At 44.5% G+C, this 23,686-nt stretch overlaps 1 protein-coding gene across 2 annotated transcripts in view; it reads right to left on the bottom strand.

The window, feature by feature from the left end:
- The window catches only part of dock1 (dedicator of cytokinesis 1), a 371,371-nt gene that overhangs the window by 231,389 nt on the left and 116,296 nt on the right, over positions 1–23,686 (bottom strand). For both annotated transcript variants that reach the window (XM_072456209.1, XM_072456210.1), the window contains exons 25-27: positions 21,701–21,807; positions 12,995–13,137; positions 11,043–11,138 (exon numbers count right to left, since the gene is read on the bottom strand). In XM_072456209.1, the coding sequence (XP_072312310.1) occupies positions 11,043–11,138; positions 12,995–13,137; positions 21,701–21,807 (346 nt within the window). The remainder of the gene's footprint in view (positions 1–11,042; positions 11,139–12,994; positions 13,138–21,700; positions 21,808–23,686) is intronic.

Genomic DNA, 23,686 nt, shown 5'->3' with positions numbered 1-23,686 from the left:
CCCACCTCAGAGCAGTCAAGTACCTCATTAGCATTTGACTCGTTTGTTTACCAGCGAGGTCCTATGAGGCTATTGTAGACTGAGGGGAGGTCGTATCACAGCATCATTCTTATTTAAAGATGACTTTTCTATGAACAAATGGAGGATTAAATCAACCCCTTTTCCAAAACTCAACCAAGCCCTAAACCTGAACCGAACAAATGACATTTCCTCCACCAAACGCCATCCGTCTTCCCGTAGTGTGGCATTTACCGCTCGTGCATTCGTATTCTTCTGGAAGCGTCTGAAGGTGACACGCGCCGGGCTCGAGTCGGCGCGGCAGAATTGTCACGAGGTTTCCGGGTCGGCACAAAAGAAATGCTCCGTCAAAAGTTGGGCTTTGACTCGACACAAAAGGAGGAATCCGTCGGCCTGATAAATGCACATTTGGGGTATTACGATGCAGTGCCATATCTCACTGTGCTGCTTTCCCCCGAGAGCAGCGCAGAGGCGCGAGCGAGGAGAGCCAAACTGACACCGAGAGGGAGATTTGCTGCGAAAGACAGATGAAAAGTGGGCGATAAAAGGGGCTTAGATAAACCTCCCGTGTTATGAATAATAGTGGCAAGTGGTGTACTTTTATATGTGATGTATTCGGTGGTTTGTGCGTGTGCGCCCTCGACACTCCGCCTCGTACTGTCAATCAATATCCCAGACTTACATTCTCTGCAGCGCTGCTCACTGCAGTCCACGGGCGCAACACTGCAGTACGAGTTACCACTACTACAAAGGCACGCCATCAGATGTACAGGGACGGATACAAGTACTTACTAACAGAGCCATAGTACAGTTTAGATACAAATACATAGTACACCTGAAGCCAAATATACAATTGCTGAAAATGCTTGTGAAGCACTGCTCTCCTGCACTTGTAGGCTGCAAACAGAGCATCCACAGGCTCTCTTCCTCATCTCTGGTGACTTTAACCACGCTTCTCCCTCTTCTGTCCTACCAACATACACCCAGTATGTTACCTGCCCCACCAGAGAGAATAGAACATTGGACTTGTTTTTTGCCAACACCAAGGAGGCTTATTCTTCTTCCCCCCTCCCTCCCCTGGGCAGCTCGGACCACAACCTTGTACATCTGAGGCCTGTGTATGAACCCATCGTGCGCAGGCAGCCTGTGGTGTCCCGTGAGGTGAGGATGTGGTCTGCTGAGAGCGAGGAGGCTCTGAGGGATTGCTTCAGCACCACTGTCTGGACTGAGCTTCATGACCCACATGGGGAGGACATCAACACCATCACAGAGTGCATCACGGACTACATCAACATCTGTTTTGAGAACATTGTTCCCTCCCGGACGGTGCGGTGTTTTCCAAACAACAAGCCATGGATTAACCGTGAACTGAAGGCTCTGCTGAAGGAGAAGAAGAGAGCCTTCAGGTCGGGGAACAAGGAGGAGCTGAGGACTGTGCAGAAGGAGCTGAGGAGGAAGATCAGGCAGGCTGAGGCCGGCTACAAGAGGAGGATGGAGGAGCAGCTGCAGCAAAAGAACATTCAGGGAGTGTGGAGGAGCCTGAAAACCATCTCGGGCTTCAAAATCCCCCCTGCCCAGACAGAGGGGGATCTACAGTGGGTGATCGATTTAAATGCTCACTTCTTGAGGTTTGATCGGTCACCCGCCCCTCCCCCTGCACAGCTGCATGCTCCCTCTTCCACAGCTGGACAATGCCCTGCATCTGTTCCTCTTCGCTTATGTGCCCCGGACCATCGGCTCCCCACTTCGCCTGGACTCACCCATCCCCCCAGCACACGGTCCCCCTGCCAACCACTGACTGTCACAGCAGCACAGGTGAGGAGTGAGCTGAAGAGGATTAAAGTGAGGAAGGCAGCAGGACCTGATGGCATCAGCCCCAGGCTCCTTAAGTCCTGCGCAGATGAACTGTGTGGAGTGATGGAGCATGTCTTCAACATGAGCCTGAAGCTGAGGGTGGTACCACAGGTCTGGAAGACCTCCTGTCTGGTATCTGTGCCTAAGACACCGCGCCCCAAAGACCTCAACAGCTTCAGGCCAGTGGCTCTCACGTCCCACCTGATGAAGACACTGGAGCGGCTAGTCCTGGACCACCTCCGCTCCACCGTGAGCTCAGCCATGGACCCGCTGCAGTTTGCATATCGGTCTGGCATCGGAGTGGAGGACGCCGTCATCTCCCTGCTGCACCCCTCTCTCTCTCACCTGGAAAAGCCTGGCAGCTCTGTGAGGATCCTGTTCTTCGATCTCTCCAGTGCCTTCAACACCATCCAGCCGCTGCTCCTGAGGGACAAGCTGGAGACGGCTGGTGTGGAGTATGACCTGGCAGAGTGGATCCTGGACTACCTCACAGACCGACCTCAGTTTGTGAGAGCCCGGAACTGTGTGTCTGACACTCGGACCTGCAGTGTGGGGGCGCCCCAGGGCACTGTCCTCGCGCCCTTTCTCTTCACCCTTTACACTGCAGACTTCAGACATGACACGGACAGCTGTGTCCTGCAGAAGTTCTCTGACGACTCTGCCATCATCGGACTCATCACGGACGACGATGACGGGGAGTACAGAGGACTGGCGCAGGACTTTGTGGACTGGTGTCAGCGGAACCACCTCCTCATCAACGCGGGGAAGACCAAGGAGATGGTGGTGGATTTCCGCAGACGCCACCCCACTGCCCCCTCACCAGTGAACATCCAGGGACGGGACATTGAGAGAGTGGACTCATACAAGTACCTGGGTGTTCATCTGAACCACAAACTGGACTGGACTCATAACACAGACGCACTGTACAGGAAGAGCCAGAGTCGGTTCTACCTCCTGAGGAGACTCAGGTCTTTTGGAGTGACAGGGCCACTCCTGAAGACCTTCTACGACTCTGTGGTGCATCAGCCCTCCTGTACGGTGTGGCCTGCTGGAGCAGCAGCATCACAGAGAGGGAGAGGAAGAGGCTGGACAGAGTCATCAAGAAGTCCAGCTCCGTCCTGGGCTGTGCTCTGGACTCAGTGCAGAAGGTGGGGGACAGAAGGGTCCTGGCTAGATTCACATATATGCTGGACCATGAGTGTCGCCCCCTGCAGGACACTCTGTCCACTCTGGAGAGCAGCTTCAGTGACAGACTGATCCACCCTCGATGTGCGAAGGAAAGGTTCCGAAGGTCTTTCCTTCCTGCTGCTGTCAGACTTTATAACAAAAACTGTTAGTACTGAACACTCGCAATACTGACCTAACCTAATACTGATGTGCAATTCTGTCATATGTGCAATTGCTGTGAAATTCATGTGCAATCTATGTGCTGTCGTGACACATATTCATGTGCAATTACTGTCGTGATCACATGCAATGGTATTTATGTATTTATTTATTTATTTGTCTATGGGAGTTTTTATTTATTTATAGGAGATCTTCTACTGAAAGTGTTTTTCAGACTTCCTATAAGTGATCTGTTCTTCTGTATCTACCTCTGTATCTACCTGCGTTGCACCAATGACATTTCCCCATGTGGGACAATAAAGGAATATCTTATCTTATCTTAAATCCTTCTCAAATATAGAGTCTAGAGAAAGTCTTGGAGTATTTCTTGGAGTTGTAAAAAGTGGAGATTATAAGTCACACTCAACATTATGTCCTCACTTTTCCTCAAAAGTCCGTTTGACCCGAGGTTGACCATCTCTTCCGGGCGAGTCATTCTCACTCCTGACCGTCCAATCGTGGCCTAACGTCTGATCCCCGCGAGCGAAATAGAAACGGTGCGAACGCGGCCTTCATTATTAGCATTACAGCGGCGCCGCTAACCGTCCTGACACGATTTGTGACGTTTCAGCGACGTGCATAAGGTTCTCTCTTTATCGAGCACGATACAAGACCTGGGCGACATTGAGCAGGTTTCATTTCAGTTGGTGACGATCCACAGACGGTGCGTTCTGGGTTAATGTTGTTGTGTCATTGAGCAAGACTCTTCCTTGGAAAAATCGGCTTTGGAACAAAAAACAAAAAAACAAAAAAACCACAGCAACATTAATAAACTGCATGTCAACACGTGGAGACTTCAAACCAACATTACATCTTATTTTCTTTTATTTAATTATACATTTTTACAGATTGTGCCCGAGAGTGCGAATGTAAGTGCGGCCCCCCCGAGCCCCCACCGAGCCCCCTCCGAGCCCCCCCCAGCACCCCGACAGGCCGATCTGTGCCGTGACAACACCAAACGGTCACAGCGCGAGCCGACGCCGTGATCCCGCTCATCTATATTCACCGTCCAGGTTCAGACCGAGGGAGAGGAAGGGACGGGACGAGGGGGAGAAACGCTTCTACAGTCGTGTCAGAGTGTAGGACGAGGTGTAGGGCGAGGTTTAGGGCGAGGTGTAGGGCGAAGTTTAGGGCGAGGTGTAGGGCGAGGTGTAGGGCGAGGTTTAGGGCGAGGTGTAGGACGAGGTGTAGGACGAGGTTTAGGGCGAAGTTTAGGGCGAGGTTTAGGGCGAGGTGTAGGGCGAGGTTTAGGGCGAGGTGTAGGACGAGGTGTAGGATGAGGTGTAGGGCGAAGTTTAGGGCGAGGTGTAGGGCGAGGTGTAGGGCGAGGTTTAGGGCGAGGTTTAGGGCGAGGTGTAGGGCGAGGTGTAGGGCGAGGTGTAGGAAGAGGTGTAGGGCGAGGTTTAGGGCGAGGTGTAGGGCGAGGTGTAGGGCGAGGTGTAGGGCGAGGTGTAGGGTGAGGTGTAGGGCGAGGTGTAGGGCGAGGTTTAGGGCGAGGTGTAGGACGAGGTTTAGGGCGAGGTGTAGGGCGAGGTTTAGGGCGAGGTGTAGGGCGAGGTGTAGGGCGAGGTTTAGGGCGAGGTGTAGGGCGAGGTGTAGGGTGAGGTGTAGGGCGAGGTGTAGGGCGAGGTGTAGGGCGAGGTTTAGGGCGAGGTGTAGGGCGAGGTGTAGGGCGAGGTGTAGGGCGAAGTTTAGGGCGAGGTTTAGGGCGAGGTGTAGGGCGAGGTGTAGGGCGAGGTTTAGGGCGAGGTGTAGGACGAGGTGTAGGGCGAGGTGTAGGGCGAGGTGTAGGGCGAGGTTTAGGGCGAGGTGTAGGGCGAGGTGTAGGGCGAGGTTTAGGGCGAGGTGTAGGACGAGGTGTAGGGCGAGGTGTAGGGCGAGGTGTAGGGCGAGGTGTAGGGCGAGGTGTAGGGCGAGGTGTAGGGCGAGGTTTAGGGCGAGGTGTAGGGCGAGGTGTAGGGCGAGGTTTAGGGCGAGGTGTAGGACGAGGTGTAGGGCGAGGTGTAGGGCGAGGTGTAGGGCGAGGTGTAGGGCGAGGTTTAGGGCGAGGTGTAGGACGAGGTTTAGGGCGAGGTGTAGGGCGAGGTGTAGGGCGAGGTGTAGGGCGAGGTGTAGGGCGAGGTGTAGGGCGAGGTGTAGGGCGAGGTGTAGGGCGAGGTGTAGGGCGAGGTGTAGGGCGAGGTGTAGGGCGAGGTGTAGGGCGAGGTAAAGAGAAACAGAAGTGGAGTGTGTATAAGTAACACTGTCCAGTCGTTTATTTAAGGATTATATACTGTACATCTCACGCCTCTAGAGCACAGAAGAGAGGAGGATTCATGGTGTTTTGGGAGCGATTAAACTGTTTTATCTGCTTTATACTTCAAATAATGCTGTTTTCTATGACGTTTTTACACAAGATCCTAATGATGACTTTTGCTGGTGTTTTGGGAGCAACTAAACAGTTTTATCTGCTTTTTACTTAAGATGATACTGTTTTCTATTAAGTTTTTGCTTGTGTTTGGGGAAACAGAAATGGAGTAAGTATGTTGAGTAGAGCTGTGGTTCTGAAGTCGTTTGGTTAAGGATTATATACTGTACATCTCACGCCTTTAGAGCACAGAAGAAATGAGGATTCATGGTGTTCTGGGAGCGATTAAACTGTTTTATCTGCTTTTTACTTCAAATGATGCCGCTTTCTATGATGTTTTTACTTAAGATCCTGATGATTAAGTTTTGCTGGTGCTTTGGGAACGACTAAACAGATATGCTTTTTTACTTACAATTATGCGGTTTTCTATGACGTTTTTACACAAGATGCTAATGATTTGAGTTTTTCCGGACGTTTTGGGAGCGACTCAACAGTTATATCTGTTTTTTTACTTAAAATGATGCTATTTTCTATTACGTTTTTGCACAAGATCTTAATGATCGAGATATTTTCAATTATTCGTCAATTAATCGACGCAGAGGGCATGTTTTGAGTCGACTACAGTCAAGAAAGAGGTGAAGCGGAGGCCGTGACGCAGAAGAGGAGGGAGCGTACAGAGCGAGGGAAGAGGAGAGGGAGGGTGAGATGGAAGCCAGGCAGAAAGACAAGTAGAGATAGTGCAAGAGACTGAAGAGAGGTCTAACGCACAGATCTGAACGTACGTCACTGTTACTGCCAACAACAGAGAAGGTCGAGTGCGGAGTTCGCCGTCGCAACTGTGATGCTGCTCAAAGAACACCTCCGCGCGGGCCCCGGGCTTCAGAGGGCGGGGCCGCGCGCAGAGCCACATTATTTAGCACTAACTAGATCTAGCTCGCGGCTGTTCAAAATTCACAGCGGCCTTATTGATCGCGGGATAACGATGCGGCGTCGCGGAGCGGCGTCCGAGTCGTTTACGCGGGGGGTCCGCCGGGCGGAGTCCCCCCCCGGCGGGAAGTCATTTTACACAGAGAGGAGATGAGATTGCAATTTTGCGACGGGGAGTGGGCCAGTGGGCCACCGGCTCGTTACCGCCCAGAATGTTCTACGGCATTAAGCTTATCGCCGCGGACGCCGACCGGCAAAGATTTTTCCGAGGCATTTCTTTTGGCCCTCGAGCGCTGGACTGCATTGGCGAAGTATCTGACGAATCAGGCAAACGCTGCAATCGTAATTAGATTTGCATTTAGCATTCTGATTGTCTGTGCGGCGCGCGCGGTATAATACATGTCCGCGAGCGAAAATATTAAATAGGAATCCAAGACTTCGAATGCATTTGGGAACCTGTTGTTGGAGGTCTGAGCAGGTTAAAGGTAGAATAAAGACACATTTTGTTGTGTGCAAAGTACTGTTTTGTGCTTCGCTAATTGCGACCGATCGATTGTGAAATTAGCCTTATCGCGAACGGACGCAAAGCAGAGAAGTTTAATCCCCGTGGAGGCAAGAAGGAGGCAGAAAAGTGGCATAGTGCGTCTTAAAATGGGAATAAACTTTAAGTGTAGGTCAAGTTAAATATGTTTATATCACTTTTAAAATGACGTCTACATAATAATTAAGTCGGATGCTCTTCCAACACATCACGGGTCTCATTTATAAAGCATGTGTAGGTACAAAAATGCAACGTACGTCACTTTCCACGTTGGGTTGACCTAAAACGAGCGGTTTGGTCCAAAAAACGCTGAACTTTGTCCATCGGAGCTCAAAGAAATCAAACTTAAGTGAGTTTGAGGCCGTTTCTGCTTCGTCAGCACGCGCATTTTTAGTAAGAAAGTCCACGTTATGTTTTAGCCGTCATCTTTTCCACGCTTCAGCCCCAGGTGATCATCGGTCAGGAGAAAAGTTTGGGGGAAACTCGTGGCTAAGTGTTTGAACCCTTTTTAATCCAAGAGTCGATGGAGCCGCGTTGCCCTTGCATTAGAGCAGGTACAGTGCGTGCTCTGCCCTCCCGAGGCCCCGGCGTTACGGGACGCTCGCTAAATGTTAAACAGCTACTCGGAAATGTCACCGCAGTCGAGTACAGTACGGTGTCACGAGCTGCCAAAAGCCCCGGACGAAGGGCGGAGGGCGGGATGGAGAAGATAAGCACATCCAAACCCCTTTTATAACCGTCAAAACACATTTCCATCCCATGAATCCAACACATGAACTGGTTCCTGGTGCCGTACGCAAACAAAGACGGTCCATACGCAGTGATTAGTCGAGTATGGAATTAGATAAAGTTCTCAAAACCATCTCCAGCCATATTTGACCTGGTTAATTGTGTATTTGTTTGTGAAAAAGGGCAGAATAAAGACATAATTTGTTCCTTATCAGAAGCTAACTCAGCGCGTTTCGTCCCCGTTCGCCTGCATTACAGATCAATGCTTTAGAACGAGTTTGTGATCAATTAAAAAAGGTGCATTTTGTGACTTTTGTACCGGCGGTGGGCTTCCTGCTGGTCTCCATGGCGATACTATTCCTTTATCTGAAACGTTTCACGGTATGAAGGGGGAGACGCCTACATGTTTTAATATGATACAATTGAATAAAACATTAGGATAAGCTAAGCCTTTATTTGTCCACACAATGGAAAAAATTATAGCAATAGCAATAAATAGCAATACAAACTAAAAATAACATAATTAACACGCTGCAACATGTAAAATGACGAATAAAGAACGTGATCATTCTTATTTTATTCTACACTTTGGAAACAAGAGAAACAGAGTTTTAATGTTATGATTATTGTGAGAAAAAAAACAACAAAATGTAATAATTATTCACGTTTGCTACAAAGATTATCATAACAACCAGTCAAACTTTCAATCCCATTTTTTTACATGTTCAATTTTGTCACCAGCTTTAAAAATGGAACTTTCTGAATGACAAAACAACGTAAATGTGACAAAAACAAAAAGTACACAAAGTTAAGATGCATTTTTGGACCACGCAGTGAATTAAAAAGACAAAATTTAGCTTTTAAAATTGTCAAAATGAATAGATTATAGTTCCAGCGATTATATTGATGAATTAATCAATTAATCTTGACATGCATAGTCCATAATTGAAAGAAAAACGAGATGCAAAACAATCAAATGTGTCTGTAAAATTCATAAATCATCATCACTTAATGCTTGGCCGGGGTCATTAAAAGGGGCGACTTCCACATAATTATGGGCTGTAGTATTTACCTTCCCACGTTCCACTGACACAAACACGAGGTTATACAGGGGCCCTCGGTTCTCCTGAGGTTTGTATCTGACGAGGTCGCGCGGAGGTCAAACGGGCCGCAATAACCTTTCATTATGCGGCGCGCGATCGTCCCGGCGCTTCTGAAGTCGCGGAGAAAAATGCGGCCTTGGCTCCTTCAAGTAGATGCACTTAGGATAATAGAACAAAAGTAGTCCCCGGGAGCACTGATACGGGCCAATCGGGCGGAGTAGCCGAGCCTCTTATGTGCATTACCTGATCGTAAGAGGGAGGAAGTCTTTAACCTGAGCTGTTCGGGGGCGAAGCCGAGGACAAATACACGTCACTAATACACCACCGAGTATATGAAGAGTATATGTATGCAAAGAGAAGTATTCAGATCTCTGCGTACGCTCCATTTCACCAACTCAATGGGCACTTGTTGTGTTTTTCTTTCTCTGCGCGTAAATTCAATCCCTGCGTGTCCAGAGGAAGAGAGCGTTCATCCGATGTAATGGACTAATGATGGTGGCCACAACAAACAATTTCTGACCTTTAATCACAGGCTTAACGTCAACGTACACTGCATTACACCTACATTAACATACGTTTATCCAGAAGGCTAAACAAACTACTAAATTAAACAAATATATATATATATAAGTCGCACCAGCCAAAAAATGCATAAAAGAGAAGAAAAAAACACATATAAGTCGCACTGGAGTATAAGTCGCACCAGCCAAAAAGTGCATAATAGAGAAGGAAAAAACACATATAAGTTGCACTGGAGTATGAAATGCAGTTGCAAGTGTGAAAATAGGAAATAATATCACATATAAGTCGCTCCGGAGTATAAGTATATAAGTATAAGTATAAGTTGCACCCCGGCCTAAACTATGAAAAAAGGTGCAACGGTATATAATAATGCATTTATAGATGAGAAAGAACTGCACATTTTAAGAACTATTGAAATAATTGTATGTTTATTTACCCTTAATTATGATGGTTGTCTGATGATGCTGTTCCACATTGTACATAACTGGTATTTATTAAAAAAAAATGAAATTAAACAATCAATTAAGAGTCAAACCATTGAAACCTTGACACTGCTGACATAGTCTTCAAATACATAAAGTATCAATACCAGAAGTATTTTGAAATTACCTTAAATTGCATCGTTGTAAAATATAATGTGGATATTGTGTTTTCCACCTGCTTCAGAAACACAAATCCAACCATAGCAGATTGAAAAAAATATATACATAATAATAATCTGGCTCAAAGGAAAACAACAGTAAAACAAACGCAGTGCCTTTAGATTGAAAACGACTTCTCCTTGTTATGTAAATGAAGAAAACGTACATTATAAGTCCTGCTTTGTGGATAAACACACACATCCAAAGTGTTTGAAATAACGACTGAAACTCTTGCATCATCTCGCAAGTCAAACAAAGATGGCCGCTTGCTAATTGGTTCTCTTCAAAAGTGGCTTGTAAAACTGTATCCGAGCGCTCGAAGCGGAATCATCTTCACCGTGAAAACCGCCGCATAAAAACAACATCATTTTGCAAATCGCCAGAGTTTAACTTCCGAAGTCGAGAGCCGAAAGTGCTGCCCAAACAGAGCCATATTGGTATTTATGAGTAAAGTATATGAGCTTGCAATACATCTGGGTAATGCTAATGCTAATTGTGTATGATGACTGGAGGAGAATCATATTTAGATTCTTGGATGAAACAATTTGAGAATAACATGCCCGTTTTAGCAATTATCTACATGTTTAAATGGATAAAAGTGGAAAAATAAAGAAAGTTATAGAACCCAAAGTCCTGGTGGCGTGTTGCCGAATCTAGCGCGCTATTAGCAACCACAAAACGGCAGGAATACAGTCGAGAAGGAAAATTCTGGTAACATCAACAAGACCGCCAATATTTGAGGGAAAGAAAGCTCTTATTAGCAATTATCTACATATTTAAATGGATAAAAGTGGAAAAATAAAGAAAGTTGTAGAACCCAAAGTCCCAGTGGCGTGCTGTTGAATCTAGCGCGCTATTAGCAACCACAAAACGTCAGAAATACAGTCGAGATGGAAAGTTCTGGTGACATCGACAGAACAGCTGATATACCGAACGCGGCAGAGGTAAAAAGTACAATAATATAATGTACTTACGATAAAGGGCGAGTCGTGGCCCATGGAGATGACGGTCTGGTTCACCGTCCTCAGAAGTTTCTCCATGACGACCTGCATGTGCCACTGAGTTGGACCCTGAGAAACAAAGACGGGGAAAAACAAACGGTTCATTTCAAAGTCAATGGTGGGACTGGAAAACACGATTAACTAAACAACAATGACATTTTGAATTTCCTTTCATTCTGACATGTTAAAGGTTGAATGGACGATTTTTTGGCCCAAATCTGAGTCTTATTTCCTCGTGGCGTGGACTGTCCATTAGACCTGCCACGTATCAATCATAAAACGCACCTACCGCTCACCTGCAGCCGCGTGCGGATCGTCCCCACGTTTCTGCGTGTCTAAAGGCGCATTGATCTATCATAATATAGTTCCCTCAGTGTACGGGGCAAAATGAAGACGGAGAAAGACAGTTCGAGCTGACGCAGAAGAGACGGAAATCTACAGGAGACGAGAGATGTGATGCGATCTGTTGCGCTAATAAACAAACACACGTGTGCGTTGTATCAGTCCACACGGGGGAGTGGCATGTGCACGGGGGAGTGGCATGTGCACTTCCGCCTGCGTTCTCAAATCGCCGAAAAATCGTCCATTGCGCCTTTAATATTGTTCCTCAAGTTTGTGTCATATATAAAGTTACATTTGACAAAAAACATCCAGATAAAAAAAAGTTCTTTACATTTAAGTCTATTTTTTGTACCGTATTTTCTGGACTATAAGTCGCATTTTTTCCATAGTTTTGGCCGAGGTGTGACTAATATTTATACTTATACTCCAGTGCGACTTATGTTTTTTTTTTCTCTATTATGCATTTTTTTCCGTTCGCGGTGGGATTCCTCTCTTGCAGCATCCACGCATCGCAACTTTTCTTAAAAATCCGAGCGCGGGGAGCAGCGGCATCACCCGGAGGAGCGCGGGGGGGTTTACAGACGCCTTCAAACGCAACCGGTGTGTGTGTGACGCAAGTCCGCCGAGGGTGCGAGATGGAAAAGGCGAGCTCGTGCTACAGAGGCTGATGTCAGGTACGTCGAAGAGCATGTGGAGTCAACAAAGAGGAGTTCAAGAGCGGTTCTGGAATTCTGGAATTTGAACATTGCTGTTGACTCGGCAGGTGTCAAGGTGGAGTTTCCTTCAAGTATTCTGGTTTTTGATACACACACAAAAACATAGTTGACCCGATTGATCTCCAGTAGTTTGAAAAGCACGTTAAATCAGTGCAAAAATACATGCGTTTTTACACTTTACTGTAGTTCTCCAGCTTAAGTACTCTAGACAATCAATCGAGAGTCCAAAAAAGCTGTTTCTTTCTGTAAATTATGCATAAGCTTTGACTAGAGTGAGTGTGTCCCTGGTGTGATGTCACTTCCTGTCATTTTCTACAGATTTTGTCTACTTTTTCTACACAAATACCCCCTCGATTCAACGTCTTCTCTGTCGGCGTGAATAATCAAAAAAGGGAAATTCCGCATTCGCGATAGCTTCGTTTTTTCAACTCGAAAATACACGAGAGCGACTTTATTTTGTTGAATTCATGTTTAGAGAGTCAAAAAAGCTGTTTCTTTGTGTAAATTATGCATAAGCTTTGACTAGAGTGAGTGTGTCCCTGGTGTGATGTCACTTCCTGTCATTTTCTACAGATTTTTTTGACGTTTTCAACAAAATAAATGCCTCCTCGATCAGTGTAAAACTATAATTTATATGCACAACCGGTACAAATACACCAAATACAGTCAGAATAAGATAATCATAAAAACCTCTCATAGGCACTTTTAACTTTGACGCAACAATCCGGGGGAAATTAAAACACTTTGTGAGACTCGGAGAAGAACGCCTCCGCCTCGAGAACAGGATTAACGCAACGAGCGCGATTGAAGCGAAACACAACTCCAGGTAGGTTTGGGACGAGGGGGCGTGGTCATGATTGAACTTACCACGTCCTTCCTGTAGAGCACTTCCAGGATGTCGCTGAGCAGTTGGCAGCAGGCGTGGAGCTCCTCCCTCTTCATCTCCTCCCGTTTCTCCAGGTGAAACTTCAGCTGCTCCGTCATCAACGGCAACAGGATCTCACGGCAGTCTGCGGGAAACGAGCGCCAGAAAGTCTAATCAATGCTAACCAGCGAACAGACTGCAAAAGACTGGAAAACATGCTCAATATACACAAAAAACATGTTCTCATACAGGTGTTTTTTTTTTAAATACATGTTATTTTTTAAAGTGTTTTTAAAATACATATATATATTTTTTAAAGTGTTTTTTTTTAAATATCACATCTATGCTGCACCATGAGTCTCACCCCCTGCGGGACACTCTCGGTCCCCTGCAGGACACTCTCGGTCCCCTGCAGGACACTCTGTCCCCTGCAGGACACTCTCTGTCCCTGCAGGACACTCCTGCAGGACACTCTCTGTCCCCTGCAGGACACTCTGTCCACTCTGGAGAGCAGCTTCAGTGACTGATCCACCCTCGCTGTGTGAAGTAGAGGTTTCACAGGTCTTTCCTTCTGCTGCTGTCAGATTCTACAACAAACACTGTTAGTCCTGAACACTCGCAATACTGACCTAACCATGTGCAATACTGACCTAACCATGTGCAATACTGACCTAACCATGTGCAATACTGACCTAACCATGTGCAATACTGACCTAACCATGTGCAATACTGACCTAACCATGTGCAATACTGACCTAACCATGTGCAATACTGACCTAACCATGTGCAATACTGACCTAACCATGTGCAATTATGTCATATGTGCAATTACTGTGAAATTCATGTGCAATCTATGTGCTGTCGTGACACATATTCATGTGCATTTACTGTCGGGATCACATAACATGGTATTTATGTATTTATTTATTTGTCTATGGGAGTTTTTGTTTATAGGAGATCTTCTACTGAAAGTGTTTTTCAGACTTCCTATAAGTGATCTGTTCTTTTCCTCTGTATCTTCCTGCGTTGCAACAGTGAAATTTCCCCATGTGGGACAATAAAGGAATATCTTATCTTATCATTTTTGAAGTGTTTTTTTTAAATATATATTAATGTTAAGGTTTTTTTATTCTTTATATATATATATAAAAACAAAAACATAGAACGGACACAGAACACAACCAGAGAGCTAAGTTTAAAATAAAAATACAGGTAGACAAACTAGAGAATACTAAACTTAAAACAACATTCGGCACAACCAGATCAAAATAAAAAGGCCATTAGGTCCAAAGTCGGTCACTACAGGAGTTTTTACTGCTCAGAAGTACCTGGCTGTGAGTACAGTTGCGTCTTCACATTAGACACATTTAATACTGAGGAACATCTAGGCAAAGCAATAACATCTCCATGGAAACCAGAAAAGCTACACACTGCACCTTTTATAACATTTCTTAAAAAAGGTTGAATAAAATGTTTTATCTTGATTTGATTATATTTAGACTATTCGCTTGCCAAACTAGTAAGTTATCTCTGTTTCTTATGTCAAGTGAAATGAGAATTTTGCTCTAATTGAATTGTGTAAATTTTTCAGATTCATTCAAAAATAAATACAACCAAATTCAAGCAATGTGCATTTATCTAACATTTTGAAGTTTGACACTATATATTTACTTTTTTTGAACAAATGTAGTCAGTACAATAGTAGTTTACATGAGACTAAAGCTTTATTTTGACAACATTCATGGATTTCAGATTTTTATTTTAGTTTTTTCATTGTTGTTTTTTTGCTATTATGTGGAAATGACAAAATCTGAGGATTATTTCATGTTTTTTTTCCCCTGTCCAATCACAACAACTCTAATGTTGCAATAAAACAGTACAAGAAAAGTATGTACACCAAATACTTCAGCAAATACCCTCCTCTGATGAACACCGTACAGCAGACGGAGCGCGGCCCCCTGGGTAACGCTCCGCCCTCAGGCTTCTTAATGGGCTCCCTCAGCCGCATTACGACAGTGTACACAATCCATTTATCTATTAAAATGAGCTGCTTAGGCAATCAACAATGCAGCAATACAGCTGTCAATAGTCACCGAGGAGTTTTGTCTCGGGCGGTAGCGAGAAACCGTTCAATTAGAACAGCACGCCAACGGTAATTAGCGACGCGCTCGGCAAAGAAATCAATACAATATTACACGGAACTGTTTGGATAATTGTCTGCGTGATTCAATTTACTCCGTTGTCAAGAGCTCGTCCTGCGGCGCTAATTGTCGCGTCCGCTGTCGGCACACGGCGGTTTTTGTATCGCCGTGCGTTCTGACTGTGAGCAGACTCGCCACTCAGCAGATCCGACCTGTGACTTCGGAGCGTTTGACTGCGCAGGGAACGTCTCGTGGCGGTGGTGGCAAACCCTCGCGCGACGATCCCGCCGCGTCCAGCATGAACGGGAGTATGAACGTGTGACTGGATGACAGCCTCGCGCCCGTCAACATGCCCCGGGGCAGCCGTGGCTACGACGGGCCATCGACTTTTTATTCACGCTGCTTTAACAAGGCGTTTGCCGCTTTCTGTGCCAACGCTAAATGTAAAAGTTTTGCCAAATCAACAGAAAATGACAAAATGTTAAACACTTCGACCAGACTTCGGTTTTAATGTTTGTGTTTACATAATGATGAATAAAACGCTAATAAGTCCGCGTGATCCGGCTGAAATGTGGCAACACCGACTGAGAAAGGCCGTTTGCGCTTAAGAAGTTCTCTCTCTTTTCCACCTTCCTCAGACGTGTTGGAAAAAGGGATAAGCCCGTGTGAAAGAAGCGCCCGTCCAAGGCCGTCTATAACCACAAATACTGCATTTACATGGGCCTGAGAGGGAGAATGCGTGTGGTTGTTTGGGATGAAGGACGGCGCAGATAAGGCGCAGAGTTCCCAGGAGGCAGGTAAACCCGGGGCTCAAGGCCAGGAGATTATCATATTTTTATTAAATCCCTTGACAGCGATCTGGGGGCATTGTGTGTGTTCTGCCGGGTTGGAAGGACATGTAAATGGATTTTTGGGCTTCAAGAAGGTTATAGGAGAAAACGTGCGGGTTCATGGCTTTTATTTGCTAAGGATTTTTAAGCCTGTTAAAGGTTTATATTTCATGACTGTAATTAAATGCTTATGTCTTAAAACGTGAAGAACTAGTTCAGTTTAAACATTTTGCAGCGGTACAAATGTAGTGCTCACTAATCTACTGCATTCTGAGCAATGGAATGAAAAAATATGTATAAATAATAAATATCAAAGAAATCCATGCGATTGTTTTTTTCACAATTTGGTGTGTATTTACAATTATTTGGTGTATTTATACTTCCGGTACATATGAATTATAGTTTTTCACCGATCGAGCAGGCATTTGTGGAGAAAATTAGAAAAATCTGTAGAGAATGACAGGAAGTGACATCACACCAGGGACACCAATTCCAGTTTATGTATAAATTACACAAAGATTTTTTTTTTTACTCTCTAAACATTAATTCAACAATATAAAGTCACCCTCATATATTTTTATCCGTCAAATAAAAAACATTTTGACATTGGCCCAGTGTTTGCTGGGTAAATTCCCAGTGTGACGTCATCAATTACAAACAGGAAGTGAATCTATAAATCTAAAATATTTGCTATTCTGTGATGACTTTTATATTTTTTAGCAAAATGTAGAGTATTTGTCTTAACTGTATTTTAGTTTAATGAGTTGTCCGACCTGTAGGGGGCGCTTTCAGTTCTAAAACATAAGATTAAATATTGGAAAATGAATCCCATGCATTTCAGAGCATTTATTGGTCGTTTGTAAAGCTTTAAACTGCAAATTTAGCACGTTTTAAGCTTCATGAAACGATATGACCATAATAATAACTGCTGCGTTTGCGACATGCCAAGTGCGACCATTAGAGCAGCAGTTTTGAGACGTTCTAGACCATGATCCGTGTTTTCCCCGTCATTTTCAGCCATTTCAACAGCAGCGGACGTCTTCACAATCCATACGTGTGTCCACATCGTCTACGAAAGAGGTCAGGACCGGTCAGTCAATCGATACCGACGCAAGTTTCCCAAAACTCGAACCGCTATTGACCACCGGGATTGATCGATACGCGAGTGACGGAGGCGCGTTATTGGCCGATTGACTTCTTGGAGCTGTAACGTCTTCCTCCAACCTGATCGGGAAGGATGATCGATAAACACGGCGGTCAGGACTGCATTGCGTGTCAACAGGAAGAAAGGACCAGGAGTTTGCTCTTTTCGACGCACTTCACTCTATTATTCTTACTCTATATTTCACAAATTGCTCATAAATGCAAAACCTGTTGCGAAATAAAATGTTTAAATCGGCATTAGAAACACACTAGAATCGCAATAAACGACCTCTCAAAGCGCGATTTTGCGTTTTAACGGCGCGTCTGGTTCGTGCGGTAAAAGCGTCATCGCCGCAAGACGAGATGTGAAATACTTTTATTAATCCTGTTATGTACGGAGTGTAATGGCACGGCTTCAAGCGAATGCAGGAGCACAATGCAGGACGAGGATAAGCCCGGATCAAAAGCCCGTGAAAACAACAGGCGATTACATAAGGATGAGGACTGTACGTGTCAAATGTGCAACTGGTTTGCTCTAAAACTGCACTTCAAGATTTACAAATGAATCTTTTAAGTGCAGTTTTGGTGAGCAATTTGAGTCATGAATGCATTTTCTCAGCTAATTAGTGTTGATAGAGTAATAATTGTAGTATTGGACCGGTCTGGGGTCATTTTTTTGATTAGTCCACGAGTCAATTCAGACTTTTAAGTACATTTTAATCAAAAAAAACGTTGAAATTTGTTGACTGAAAGCTTCAAGTTGGTAAATATTTATTAATAAAGTATATAATTCATGAAAGTTTATTATTTTTTTACATTTTGATTGAATAATACAGCTGTCCTTGCTGTTATAATTATATTAGAGTCTGAATAGTCCAGATGACGATTATGATGATCAAAATATGATTGTTTTTTATTGTCACAATTTGCAGATCGACCGTTGCAGTGTTTGTAAAATGTGAGGAAAGGGAAAAACATAAACCATAAGCGAGAACAAATGGCAGCAGCATGTGCAGGTGGCATCAGACAGATATGGTAGATTTAATGAAGCTTTGCGTAAAGGCTTAGAGCGTCTTTTCCATTTAAACTGTTTTCTATACGACCAGGATCAAGCCACAGGAGTTCCTCAGCCAGTGCCTTTTGTGCTCATTCAAGGTCGAATATATGGATTTTTTTATTAAAAGATGTGGAGGTAAATGAAACGCCAGAAAAGGAAGCAAAGATTAATGTATTTTTTCTTTTCTAATAAACACAGAATAGAACACAGTCATTTATACCGTATTTTCCGGATCATAAGTCGCACACTTTTTCATAGGTTTTGCCGGGGTGCGACTTATACTCCAGAGCGACTTATATGTGATATTATTCGTTATTTTCACACTGACGACCACAAGAGGGCGCTCTAGGCTCTAAGCGACGCAGAAGAAGAATCTGCACTTCCTCTTCCTCTGGAGTTTGTGGAGTTGTTTAGAAGTGACACAGAGGAAGAAGAATTCAGTGGATTTAGTGATTTGGGGTAAAACTGATGCTTTGCTAAACGTGTTAGCATGTTCTTTATGCTATAGTTATCTGAATAACTGTTCATATGTTACGTTAACATACTAGACACTTACCACAGTCTGTGCCTCATGTAGCTGAAGGTGTTAGCGTTAGCATACGTCATGTAGCTGAAGGTGTTAGCGTTAGCATACGTCATGTAGCTGAAGGTGTTAGCGTTAGCATACGTCATGTAGCTGAAGGTGTTAGCGTTAGCATACGTCATGTAGCTGAAGGTGTTAGCGCATATGTCATGTAGCTGAAGGTGTTAGCGTTAGCATACGTCATGTAGCTGAAGGTGTTAGCGCATATGTCATGTAGCTGAAGGTGTTAGCATTAGCATACGTCATGTAGCTGATGGTGTTAGCGTTAGCATACGTCATGTAGCTGAAGGTGTTAGCGTTAGCATACGTCATGTAGCTGAAGGTGTTAGCGTTAGCATACGTCATGTAGATGAACTTTTAGCGTTAGCATACGTCATGTAGCTGAAGGTGTTAGCGTTAGCATACGTCATGTAGCTGAAGGTGTTAGCGCATATGTCATGTAGCTGAAGGTGTTAGCGTTAGCATACGTCATGTAGCTGATGGTGTTAGCGTTAGCATACGTCATGTAGCTGAAGGTGTTAGCGTTAGCATACCTCATGTAGCTGAAGGTGTTAGCGTTAGCATACGTCATGTAGCTGAAGGTGTTAGCGTTAGCATACGTCATGTAGCTGAAGGTGTTAGTGTTAGCATACGTACACCTATTCACCATGTTCTCTCATCTGTTATTATTTTAAACTGCATTTACAGAGGAAATGTCTGTTCTTGGTCATGAATTTGATCAAATAAATTTCCCCAAAAATGCGACTTATACTCCAGTGAGACTTATGTATGTTTTTTCGTTTCTATTATGCATTTTTTGGCTGGTGCGACTTAGTCTGGAAAATACAGAATATGGTTTCAAATATTTTGCCCAATTATGTTAAATTTTCTGTCAACACAATACATTTGATAAAACATATAGATCATTATTTTACGCTAGACATTGTGTGACATCTAAAAAAAAAATTGGAAAAATCGTCTACTTCATTAATTTGTCAAGTTGTTGTTGTTTTTTTTATAATTATCGAGGCTTGTAAATGCAAAGACAAATCATGTGGAATTGTTTTTGAAAAATATGTTTAGTGCAGTTTTGTCCTAAATTAAAACTTTGGACAAAATGTTTTCAGGGTGGGAAAATCCAATTGGAACGATCAAGCTCCAAAAACACTCTCCAAAAAAAAAAAAAACTTTAGTCAAATTTAACCTCGACGACAAATTCACCTTTTAAACAAGAACACAATCAGTTGGTGCCCCGCATTGAACCGTTATATTCTCAAAAAGAAAACTGCAATCACGCTGAAGCATCCCCAAAATCCCAAAACAAAGCAATAAATAACAAGCAACTTACCATTTCCCCGACTTTTAAATTAAATTCCATCGACGGCGGCACAAAAAAAAAAAAAAAAAAAAAAAAAAAAAAAAATCACACTCACGACTCGCGAAACAATTCAATCTCCGAGCGACGTTAGAAAAGCGCGACACGTCACCGCAAGAAGTCACTATTTTTCCCCGCTGAACGAAGAGCCGCGGGGCACGAAATTTACTGTCAAAGTCTTGGTCCGCGGGGAACGAAATTAAAGACGCGCAACGGCAGAAAAAGGGTTATTATGTTAATGATTGTGCAGCCTACGGGAAGAAAACCACTTCCATCACGGAGCCGCGCACATTCAGTCAGACTCCACGATTCACAATATTTTAATGCTTTTTACAGTGCATTTCGCTAGTTCATTGATTGATGGGTGTTTTTTTTTGCTTTTTTTAAATAGCCCACCTGCTGATCAGAATGGCCATTTTGAAAGCTTTTATTAAAAAAATTTGCTGCTGCCTGGATGAGTCGTTTGCTCATCGCGGCGATAATTATGCGCATGTTTCAGACGCTTACCTCGTCTTCATGTTCAATTAAATATTCGTGGCGGTCACAGTTTGAGTTTGGGACTTTCTGAGGCTTTTTTGTCGTTAGCAAGTCCGAGGGGAAAAGTGTGGACGATGACAGCGCTCAAGGAGGGACCACGGGGAGAGGAGATGAACGGGACAGGAAGTGTATTTATGTTCTAATTGCCTTTGTGTACTTGTAATACATCAACGTACCACCAGAGGGCCTGACGCCAATGAAGAAAAAAAATCGTAAAAACTGAGGAAACCCAAGTGACACTAATGACTAATACTGATCATACAGTGTTTGTTTAAAGCGCCCCCTGCAGGTCGGACGACTCATCGAACTAAAGTGCAGTTGAGGTAAATATATTTTGAATTTTGCTAAAAAAATTGAAAACATTTTACACCGAAAAGCACATTTTTGAAGGTTTTATAATTCCACTTCCTGTTTGTAATTGAAAAACACATCTAACGTCACAATTTGTTTTATTTGACAAATACAAATATATGAGAGCGACTTTATTTTGTTGAATTAATGTTTAGAAGGTAAAAACAACAAAAAAATGCGAGAAAATTTTTTACTGGAATGCGAGTCCCTTGTGTGATGTCACTTCCTGTCATTTTCAGACGATTTTTCAACGTTTTCTCCACAAATACCTGCTCGATCGGTGTAAAACTATCATTTATATGTAGAACAGGTATAAATACACCAAATAAAGTACAAATGTGAAAATCTGTCATACGTCACTTTAACTTGGCTCTTTTATTAAAGCTAACGCTAATCCGAGGCTAACACTTTACATATCACGACACAACTTCCGTCTGAAAAGTTACACAGAGCACCTTTAATGCACGTCTTCCCTCCCGGATCGTATACCGACCTTACTGGGGGCCCGCACGGGGAAGGTGGGCGGCGTGGTTGCCCGCACGGGGAAGGTGGGCGGCGTGGTTGCCCGGGGGCCCGCTCGGGGAAGGTGGGCGGCGTGGTTACCCGGGGGCCCGCACGGGGAAGGTGGGTGGCGTGGTTACCCGGGGGCCCGCACGGGGAAGGTGGGCGGCGTGGTTGCCCGTATGGCCGGGTGCGGTTGAGCGTGTCTTACCGTGATGGGAGAAAAGATCGCTGTGGACGATGTCGATCATGCAGTCCAGCTTCTGCTTCACCAGGCGACCCAGGGGAACCTTCAGGATGAACTCCATGAACAGCTTACTGCGAAAAGACAAAGCGGGCGAGAGTGTGAGGGTTAGAAATGTCGGGCAAAACAGGGGCCCGGGCGAGGGGCCTGGGTGAGGGGGCCTGAGCGCGAGGGGCCTGGGCGAGGGGGCCTGGGCGAGGGGCCTGAGCGCGAGGGGCCTGAGCGCGAGGGGCCTGAGCGCGAGGGGCCTGGGCGCAAGGGGCCTGAGCGAGGGGCCTGAGCGCGAGGGGCCTGAGCGCGAGGGGCCTGGGCGCAAGGGGCCTGAGCGAGGGGCTTGGGCGAGGGGCCTGAGCGTGAGGGGCCTGGGCGCGAGGGGCCTGGGCGCGAGGGGCCTGGGCGAGGGGGTCCGACACGGTATTCTGTCCCTTTTGGACTGCAGCGTTGCGTTTATGTATTATTTAAATGCGCTGTAACTTGGTTGGCAATTGAACTGTCGAATGTTCGGTGTTGCAGAGCGGATTTTAAGTATTTTTGAGCTGTTCTTCCATCAAAAAGTCTGACATTCTCGTTTCACGCAACCTGGAAAATACACAATGAGTCTCGGGATGTCACGGAGTCAAATGTCAGTGTTACGATTATTGTGAGAAAAAACATCACGATTATTATTGAGACTGTGACCCGAATAACAGTGAAATCTTAAATTTTCTTTCGTTTCCGTCGTTTTATGTTACTGTTCTACTTTTTTATGTTCCGTTTTTACTTCTTGAAAGACAAAATCGAGTTAGATTTGACAAAAACAGCCAGATAAAACATGTATTTACATGTCGTTAGTTTTTGGACGACAGATTGAACTAAAAAGACTTCTAAAATCATCACGATTCTTGTTTTTTTGGTTCTCACTATTAGGCATGTCACAATATCAAATGTTACTGTTTATGATTATTGAGAGAGGAAAAAACACGACAATTTAACGCTCTTTCACGACTATTTGAAAATGAAAAAATAAAAGCGAAATCCTTAATTTTCTTTCATTGTAATACGTCACTGTTCCATTCGTCTGTGACCGGCTTTATGAAATCAAACTTTCTGAATGCAAAAGTAGTTACTGCCACAAAAATCTCCCTAAACATTGTGAGTAAGTACTTTTTGGAGTCCAGTTTGAATACTGTATTTTCCGGATAATAAATTGCACATTTTTACATAGTTTTGGCCGTGGTGCAACGTATGTGATATTATTCTGTATTTGGCAACAGCATTTCACTCTGACAACCACAAGAGGGCGCTCTAGGCTCTGAGCGACGCAGAAGAAGAATCTGCACTTCCTCTTCCTCTGGAGTTTGTGGAGTTGTTTAGAAGTGACACAGAGGAAGAAGAATTCAGTGGATTTAGTGATTTGGGGTAAAACTGATGCTTTGCTAAACTTGTTAGCATGTTCTTTATGCTATAGTTATCTGAATAACTGTTCATATGTTACGTTAACATACCAGACACTTACCACAGTTCTGTCTGTGCCTCATGTAGCTGAAGGTGTTAGCGTTAGCATACGTCATGTAGCTGAAGGTGTTAGCGTTAGCATACGTCATGTAGCTGAAGGTGTTAGCGTTAGCATAGGTCATGTAGCTGAAGGCGTTAGCGTTAGCATACGTCATGTAGCTGAAGGCGTTAGCGTTAGCATAGGTCATGTAGCTGAAGGTGTTAGCGTTAGCATACGTCATGTAGCTGAAGGTGTTAGCGTTAGCATACGTCATGTAGCTGAAGGTGTTAGCATACGTCATGTAGCTGAAGGTGTTAGCGTTAGCATAGGTCATGTAGCTGAAGGTGTTAGCGTTAGCATACGTCATGTAGCTGAAGGTGTTAGCGTTAGCATACGTCATGTAGCTGAAGGTGTTAGCATACGTCATGTAGCTGAAGGTGTTAGCGTTAGCATAGGTCATGTAGCTGAAGGTGTTAGCG

Source organism: Eucyclogobius newberryi, unplaced genomic scaffold (genome assembly GCF_026437365.1).
Source record: "Eucyclogobius newberryi isolate DKJ021-1_F unplaced genomic scaffold, fEucNew1.0.hap1 SCAF_20, whole genome shotgun sequence".
NCBI classification, from domain to species: Eukaryota; Metazoa; Chordata; class Actinopteri; order Gobiiformes; family Gobiidae; genus Eucyclogobius; species Eucyclogobius newberryi.
The sequence above is the reverse complement of the archived record's forward strand: the minus strand, read 5'-3'. Positions and strand labels throughout refer to the sequence as shown.